Source organism: Triticum aestivum, chromosome 7A (genome assembly GCF_018294505.1).
Source record: "Triticum aestivum cultivar Chinese Spring chromosome 7A, IWGSC CS RefSeq v2.1, whole genome shotgun sequence".
NCBI classification, from domain to species: domain Eukaryota; kingdom Viridiplantae; phylum Streptophyta; class Magnoliopsida; order Poales; family Poaceae; genus Triticum; species Triticum aestivum.
The window spans coordinates 420,906,407-420,915,285 of record NC_057812.1 but is presented as its reverse complement, the minus strand read 5'-3'; the positions used below and the strand labels follow the sequence as shown (position 1 = coordinate 420,915,285).

The window sequence follows — 8,879 nt, the reverse complement described above, 5'->3', positions numbered from 1 at the left end:
TTAATGGATTTTTAGATTTCCCCTGGAAACAATTAAAGTGAACAAGCATCACTTATTATGCCCATTAAAATACGAACTTAGTTTCAAACATTTCTAAATAACCCAAACTTTTTGGACAACACCTAAAATATCAGGAGGTAATTATGTGAGGAGTTTCAACTTTAACTAAAATCATTTAGTACCTAAACTAAATACAAAACAGTAGATAAATAAGGAAAACAATAAACAAAAGGAGGTGAGAAACATAATACCTAATCTACTGGGCACGTGGCCCATTAGGCAAAATGACCCAGCCCAGCCTAGCCTCTCCTTCCTCCTGTTCACGGGAGGGCGTGGCGCTCATCCACCGGCGCCATAGCCGGCGATGTGCACGCGTCGGCGATCCCTCGGTCGCGTGGATGGATAAGGCCACCGAAACCCCCCTGGAGAACCCTAGCCTCGCCACTTTTCCTCCCGCTCGCTGCCTCCTTCCTCGCGCACTACCGAGCCATCGGCGCCATGGTTCTCATCATCCGCATGCTCTCTGTCGGCCCCGTAGGCTGGGACCTTTCCAGCAGCGCCTTCGCTGTCCGCAGCGTCGACTACGCCGCCGGATCGAGGCCGGGAGGCCACATCATCGACCGGATCGACGCCATCTTCTTCCTCGGTCGTCGCCGCTGCCCTTCATCGATCCATCGCCTCTGCAGCTCCTAAGCCACCAACGGGCCTCCGTGTGCCTCCGCGGTGAGCTCCCGGTCGAAACCCCTCTCCTGTAGGCTTGGTTCGTTGTTTCCTGCTGCTACTACCATCGCCACCGTAGCTCGTTGTCGCCGTTGCACTTGCTACCGCCGCGCTCGTCACCGGCCGCCGACACGGCTGAAGCTCCGGCCACGCCCGCTAGGGCCGCTGCTTGTCCGTGCTGCGCTATCACACCCGCGCTCGCCGTCCGCGCCCTTCCCTGCGCCTGCTCGCCTCCCGCCCGCCGTACGCTGCTAGGCCGAACCCCGGCGCCGCTCCTCTCGACGCCGGCACCACTGCAGGCCGCCTCCACACCTGCCATGCAGCCCCGCTCTCGTCGCCCCCCCTCCCTCGCTTTGCCCGCCGGCGCGCGCGCTCGGCCGCGCGTGCCCGCGCTTGCGGCCACCCCTGCCACTGCGATTCGCTGCTCTGCTGCCGCTGCTACAGTAACTGAATGTTACTGTAGCGCTGGCTAGCTTTTGTTACTTCTACTCTATTAACCCTCTGGATGGCAACAAAACTGTGGTCAAACAAAGTTTAACTTAGCTGGAATTAATTTGTCTAGGTAGTACACTTGACAAGCTCCAAGTTACCCCATTGGTCCAAATTCAAATAAGGCATGAATTAAATACTATGAAAATCACAAAATGCTATCTTTTATTGACAGAACACACTTTCAACCTCTAGCACCGTGTGTTGCGTGCTGTGTGTGTGCCGTGCGTGTGGCCGGTTGGGCTGTGGCCGGCCCTTGTTAGTACTAGCTTTAGCTAGTAGTATTAATTAGTGCTAAGTTAATTAGTCTAATAGTAGATGACATGTAGGTCCCAATTAAATAAGTTAGGTTTATTTATTTATTTTAGGTAAATAGTCCATGACATGTGGGTCACAGCTCTCTTTTTGACTAGTCAAATTGACTTGGTCAACTTGAATTAAAAGTAATTTAGAAAATCTAGTATATTATTAAAACTTTAAAAAATTATACAAAATAATCCGTAACTCGGATGAAAATACTTTGTACACGAGAGTTGCTCAGAACGACGAGACGAATCCGGATACGCAGTCCGTTCGTCCGCCATACCCCCTAACCTATCGAACTCGCAACTTTCCCCCTCCGGCTCCCTTGCCCGAAAACACGAAACACCGGGGATATTTTCCCGGATGTTTCCCCCCTTAACCGGCATCACCTCATACCACGTCAGGTCACGCCTAGCATCGTTACTTGTCACATGTCATGCATCGATATGCATCTGTTTACATGATATTCATTGTTTCTTCCCCCTCTTCTCTCCGGTAGACTACGAGACCGACACTGCTGCTGCCCAGTTCGACTACGGAGCTGACGACCTCTCTCTCTTGCCAGAGCAACCAGGCAAGCCCCCCCCCCTTGATCACCAGATATCGCCTATTCTACTCTATACTGCTTGCATTAGAGTAGTATAGCATGTTACTGCTTTCTGTTATACCTATCCTGATGCATAGCCTGTCCTTGATACTATAGTCATTGATACCTTACCCGCAATCCTACATGCTTAGCATAGGATGCTAGTATTTTTCATCTGTGGCCCTACATTCTTGTCCGTCTGCTGTGCTATACTATCGGGCCGTGATCACTCGGGAGGTGATCACGGGTATATACTATATACGTTATACATGATACATGTGGAGACTAAAGTCGGGTCGGCTGGTGGAGCACCCGCGAGTGGATCTTTGTGGCGGAGCGACAGGGCAGGTTGAGACCGCCTAGGAGAGAGGTGGGCCTGGCCCTGTTCGGCGTCCGCGGATATTTAACACGCTTAACGAGATCTTGGTATTTGATCTGAGTTGGCTACGAGCCTATACGCACTAACCATCTACGTGGGAGTAGTTATGGGTATCCCGACGTCGTGGTATCGGCCGAAGCACTTCAGACGTCAGCGACGGAGCGGCGCGCGCCGGATTGGACTGGAACGCCACTAGGCTAGGTCTACTTCCGGCCGCCCTCGCAACGTGCAGGTGTGCTATGGGCGATGGGCCCAGACCCCTGTGCGCTTAGGTTTAGACCGGCATGCTGGCCTCTCTGTTTTGCCTAGGTGGGGCCGCGACGTGTTGATCTTCCGAGGCCGGGCATGACCCAGGAAAGTGTGTCCGGCCAAATGGGATCAAGCGTGTTGGGTAAGTTGGTGCACCCCTGCAGGGAAGTTAATCTATTCGAATAGCCGTGATCTTCGGTAACAGGACGACTTGGAGTTGTACCTTGACCTTATGACAACTAGAACCGGATACTTAATAAAACACACCCTTCCAAGTGCCAGATACAACCGGTGGTCGCTCTCTCTCAGGGATGCGAGGAGAGGATCGCCGGGTAGGATTATGCTATGCGATGCTACTGGAGATGCTACTTGGAGTTGCTACTTGGAGATGCTACTTGGAGGACTTCAATCTACTCTCTTCTACATGCTGCAAGACGGAGGCTGCCAGAAGCGTAGTCTTCGACAGGATTAGCTATCCCCCTCTTATTCTGGCATTCTGCAGTTCAGTCCACTGATATGGCCTCCTTACACATATACCCATGCATATGTAGTGTAGATCCTTGCTTGCGAGTACTTTGGATGAGTACTCACGGTTGCTTTCTCCCCCCTTTCCCCCCTTTCCTTTCTTTCTGGTTGTCGCAACCAGATGCTGGAGCCCAGGAGCCAGACGCCACCGTCGATGACGACTACTACACTGGAGGTGCCCACTACTACGTGCAACCCGCTGACGACGACCGGGAGTAGTTAGGAGGATCCCAGGCAGGAGGCCTGCGCCTCTTTCGATCTGTATCCCAGTTTGTGCTAGCCTTCTTAAGGCAAACTTGTTTAACTTATGTCTGTACTCAGATATTGTTGCTTCCGCTGACTTGTCTATGATCGAGCACTTGTATTCGAGCCCTCGAGGCCCCTGGCTTGTATTATGATGCTTGTATGACTTATTTATGTTTTAGAGTTGTGTTGTGATATCTTCCCGTGAGTCCCTGATCTTGATCGTACACATTTACGTGCATGATTAGTGTACGATTGAATTGGGGGCGTCACAAGCGGTGCCTGTCAGACGTGGTTGGGGCGTTGTACTTGAGAAGGACAAAGATAAAGAAAGTGTGCCACTTGTGGTACTTGAGGAGGATGAAGAGAAAGAAAATTCTCCACTTCTAGTAGTTATGCCGGGCGGGGTCAAGTTTGTAGTTGATGTGGTCACCCAGAAAATTGCTGCGACGAGAGGCAGGAGGAGTGGCAACGACGGCTGATAGGGTGAAGCTGGTGAAGAGGGGCACAAAGAGCCTGAGGAGGGGCACCGAGAGAGGAGGCGCTATGGTTGGCCCACCAGAAAAGTATAGAAGATACCAGAAAGGAGGTTTGAAGAGTTAAGCTGAGAGAGGGATGAAGAGGTGGCCCAGGACATGGACAGAGAGGACGGAGAGTGTATGGCAGCAGAGAAGGGTTGGCCATGCTCATCCATGGAGGCAACTGATACCAAGCTAGACCAAATAATGATCGAGTCATGTCGATCAAGGAGAGTTACAATGTACTCCCTTCATCCCATAATATAAGATGTTTTTTGGATCGAGTCGTGTCGATCAAAGAGAGTTACAAGGTACTCCCTCTGTCCATAATATAAGACTTTTTTGACACTACACTAGTGCTAAAAAACGTCTTACATGATAGGACAAAGGAGTCCTATATATTTAGGAGAGATAATCAAATGCCCTATACAAGTGGCATGCAAGGCCTGGTGTCAGTTGAGATCGTGTAAAAGAGGAACAACATCTGGTGACCAGGTAAAATACAACACATGTACATGTTTAATAAATATGTTTGATTTCTTTCTGTCTATTTACATACAACTATTTGTTCCGAGCACATGCAAGCTTTTGAAAACTCGAGGGTTCTAAGAATTTTAGAGTGTAGAATTTTAGAATGGAATCTCTAAAAAGAGATGTACTTTCTCCGTTCGGAATTACTTGTCGTAGAAATGAATGTATCTAGACGTATTTTAGTTTTAGATACAACCATTTCTGAGACAAGTAATTTCGAACGGAGGAAGTATATATTTAGGAAGAAGGGAGTAATATTCAAAGCAAGGCGGCAAGTGTGTCGGAAGGAACGTTGACACTTATAACGAGGTAAAGCGAGAGTACTGGCCTTCGCTCAGCGAGCTGTAAAATAACTTGAGTTTTCCAAAATCCAAACAATATCTCAGCAAAAGAAAGTCAAACAGTAGATAGGATCTGTGTAGATTCCTAAGGCGTCTAGCCAGTAGTGGAAGCAAGCGATTTTGATTTTTGCCCAACCCATCACTGCAAGAATGGCCTCTCGATATCAGATTCAGTTGCGTCAGAGTCAGACGGCAGCGCAAGCTCGGCGAACATCTTGTCCTCCCGGTTCTTGGCCCATAGCACCACATAGAGGCCCGCAAACATGAGCGCAATCCCCACCAGGCTGCAACAAATACGAATATGACAATGCTGATGTCAGTGCACCAAATGCAGCTACGCATTGACATACTGTTCCTTGCGGCGCGGGTGCATGGCCGGCAAAGATGTACGTACGTACCACCCTGTGCCGATCCATTGCCCAAAGAAGATGAAGGAGATGAAGGCCGAGAACGCGGTCTGGAACGGGCTGAACATGGACACCAGGACAGGCCCCTTGCGGCCGATGCTCGACACCTGGAACGTCGTGCACAGGCCGATCACCACACCTCCCTGCACCAGCATTGACACTATTTTCAGTGCAGGTTACAACGACGTCAGTGTCACATACTATTGCTGAGATCATGGGGTCTACGACTTGTACTAAATCAGCCACAATTAATATGGATTGAATCAAAAATGTACTACTACTAGTATGTACCACGAGCACAATTTCAGCGATTATTCTGGGGATGTTGCCTGTAGTGCCCGCGCCGAGCTTGCCGTCCATGATGACCTGGATGATGGCGCTGAAGATCGATCCCATCATGGCGGTGATCACACAGATGGACAGCGGCGCCGGGAACCTCTTGAGGGTTGCAGCCTACATTTGCACATCAGATTCAGCTCTAATTCTAACAAAATGGCACAGTTATGACTAGTGTTTATCTTATCAGCGTGCACCTGCAGGACAGTGTTGCAAGCGAAGACCGTGACTCCAGTGAGCAGGTACACACAGCCAAGGACCCAGTCTCTGTCGATTTTCATGCCAGACAACTCTTGGTCCCTGGGAACGGACTCTGGCACTCTGCCGGGATCCGGATTCTTCAGGAAGCTCACGCACATTGCTCCACTTATGCATACCAACGTACCCAAGATTTTTGCTCTGGTGTACTTGCACTTCCACTCAAATCTCTCAAACCTGCATATATATTAGCAGAGTCTCTAGTTGTTGAGCTACTTGGTCAGTCTGAAAGTTAACAATGTGTTGTTTTTCCCTTATTAAGGATTTGGTTCGGTACCTCAGGCAGGCGGCGATGACGAAGATGAAGCCAGGGCCAAGATTGGGCATGGCCGAGGCGATCGCTGGCGAGGTCCGCTCGACGCCGAGCATCATCAAGACTTGGTATATTGATACCCTACACAAAGAACAAAAAATGTTTTGTTAACCGATTGCCAGCATTTGGTAGTATCTGAATCTTTACACCAATGCATTTGATGAACTATGGACATTATGGACAAGTAACCATCTAGGGGTAAATGTCGATCATCATCATAAATACTTGGTGAAGGCTTACTTGATCCGAGTTAACTGATTAAGAGAACTGCAGATAACTTCAGAACATAATAATATACGAAAATCTTAAGTATTTTAATACTTTGAAACCTATAACTGTTGGCAAATATAAATCTATCAAAATAAACAGTTAGTACACTACTATATATACAACTTTATTTGAAGCATTTATGATGAAGACTGTCTAGCTATCAATCAAGAGCAGAGATGAACTTCTCGCAAGAAAAAAAAAAGCAAAGATGGACTGCAAATGATAAGCTCTTAGTATATATGTGTGGAAGGTTACGATTGATTCACTTTTGTTTCTCACCCTCCAAGGGAGATCATAACGAGCTGGATTATCAACACGGGGCTCCAGCGCTTGGGCCATTTCTTCCTCTCGAGGGCGATGGCGAAGGGGAGAACGACGACGGAGGAGGCGGCGCATGCGACGACGATGATGAAGAGCGACGGGACGCCGGCCACGAGTAGCCGGTTGAGGAACATCATGTAGAGACCGAAGATGCACTGCACCGCCAGCAGCCCGCAGATGGTCAGCACGTCGCCTAAGGAGAAGGACACGCCGCCGCCCAGCATCTTCGTCTACCTGCTCCGCCGGCCGGCAAAGATCAGTCAGCTGCTGCGGTGTACGCAAGCTCAGGAAGATATATGCCGAGGACCTTAGTTATGTGTGTGTGTGAGAGAGAGAGAGAGAAAGGTGTGTATATAGCGCTGGTCCTGGTATACATTCTTGCATCTTCGATCGTGCGAAGAAGAAAAAGTCACCGATGGACAAGAGTTGGTTAAAGGCAGATTCTATTCTAGTCTTCCCCGAGTAGCACCAATTCAATATATTGGACTCTCTGAAAATGCTACTAAAATTTACGTAGGATGGAAAGATTTTACTACCGCGATGGAGAAGAAAGACGAGAAGTTGGATTTTGGAGTGTCAGGCTCAATGTCCACCTAGGAAATTGTGCTTCGTACGCGGGTGACACGTCTGAGGGAGGCGGCTCCACCCTGGCGCTGGCCGCCGACGTGTGGATCGTTGCTGCATGCATGGCCGCACGTAGCCAATTGCGTTCGGGACTGCGGGCTGCCGCTCGGTCAGACAGGAAGGCATGGGACCCGGCCGGCCCCTGTACGGGCAGATGGGCGACACGTGTGACGATCAGAGAAGCTGCTACGCGCGGGTCTTCTAGAGCGGATAAGGTCAATGGGCAGAGACCGTCGCCATTCATCGTTTGCCTTGTCCTTTTGGATCTGATTTATTTTTCAACTGCGCCTACGACGCGTTGGCAGAGATAGAGGTGGTGTTTGGTTCTCTAGTACTAGGGACTTTTTCTAGTCTCAATTAAAAAGTCTTTAGTCTCTAAAAAGTTTCTTCATGTTTGTTTTTAGAGATTAAAAAGTCCCTAGTCTCTTTCTAAAGGTTATTAAATGACCATGTTGTCCCTAGTATATAGAAAAATAACAATCACACAACATCATGGAGTGGCGGGCCAATGGTGCATGGAGGGGCATTGTTGGAAAAGTCTCCAAAAGTCTCAAAAAGACTCTTCTTAAGAGTCTTCTTCATTTAGTCTCAAATATCTAGTTTAGTCCCTAAAAAGTCTTTCCCGTTTGATAAAAAAGTCTTTAAGAAAGATTTTTTCTAGTCCCTACCCAAAAAAATCCCTGAAAACAAACACCACATAGTTGTACCTCTTGGAAAGTTCTGTATCAGCTATTAGGCCAACTTCAATGCACCATTTCAAGTGAACGTCCATTTTGTGTGAATTTTATCCGTTCAAGTAGAGCAATGAGACGGTATTAGACTGTTTTTTTAATACGCTGGCCGTGCATCCAATGCATCTGGTCCGTCACGGCTCGGCTGATGCCCGTATGTATTTTCTTTGGCCACATTTCTCTTATTTCATCAACGACATTTTGAGTACATTCACCAATTCTTCGCTAGGAGAGCAAGACCAAAGAAAACAAAAACTTTCTTCTTCAATTCTAAAGAAGCCGATGTTGCTTCGCATCTAATCTCATCTCTAGTCTCTATTCTACCAACAAGTGCATGAGCATCTATCAAATTTCGTGCTATCAATAGATCGACGTATTCTTCTTCCCAGTACCCAAACTATCCATCATACACACAAAATTGAGTATAAGCAACGAGCTACGAAAATGCGCAGATTCCGGGAGCACAGCCGAATCAAAAGAAGCACATATCCCATTATTTTTGCACTTGAAGGACACACATTCGGGATGTCCCGGCGTGGTAGGAACGTGGCAAATGACCTGCCGCGGGCAGTCGTCGCACTTTATGAGCCGCAACGGTGAGCCGACGAGCCGGCGCTGGGCCAGCGCCGAGCCCGGGCAATGGCCAAGCGTGTTTTTGTCGGTGAACCGCCGACGGGATAGATCGGAGCAGCTAGAGGCGTAGTCAATACCTACATGTAGCGCAGAGGCGTTGCC

The 8,879-nt window shown here is 48.7% G+C and overlaps 1 protein-coding gene across 1 annotated transcript; it reads right to left on the bottom strand.

Moving 5' to 3' along the window:
* Positions 1–4,524: 4,524 nt before the first annotated feature.
* Positions 4,525–7,322, bottom strand: LOC123151364 (WAT1-related protein At5g47470). Its single transcript, XM_044571095.1, has 6 exons — positions 6,748–7,322; positions 6,163–6,279; positions 5,825–6,062; positions 5,583–5,744; positions 5,283–5,434; positions 4,525–5,168 (listed from the first exon to the last, which is right to left on the bottom strand). The coding sequence occupies exons 1-6, from the start codon at positions 7,011–7,013 to the stop codon at positions 5,024–5,026; spliced, it is 1,080 nt and encodes a 359-aa protein (XP_044427030.1). The 5' UTR covers positions 7,014–7,322; the 3' UTR covers positions 4,525–5,023.
* Positions 7,323–8,879: the final 1,557 nt, after the last annotated feature.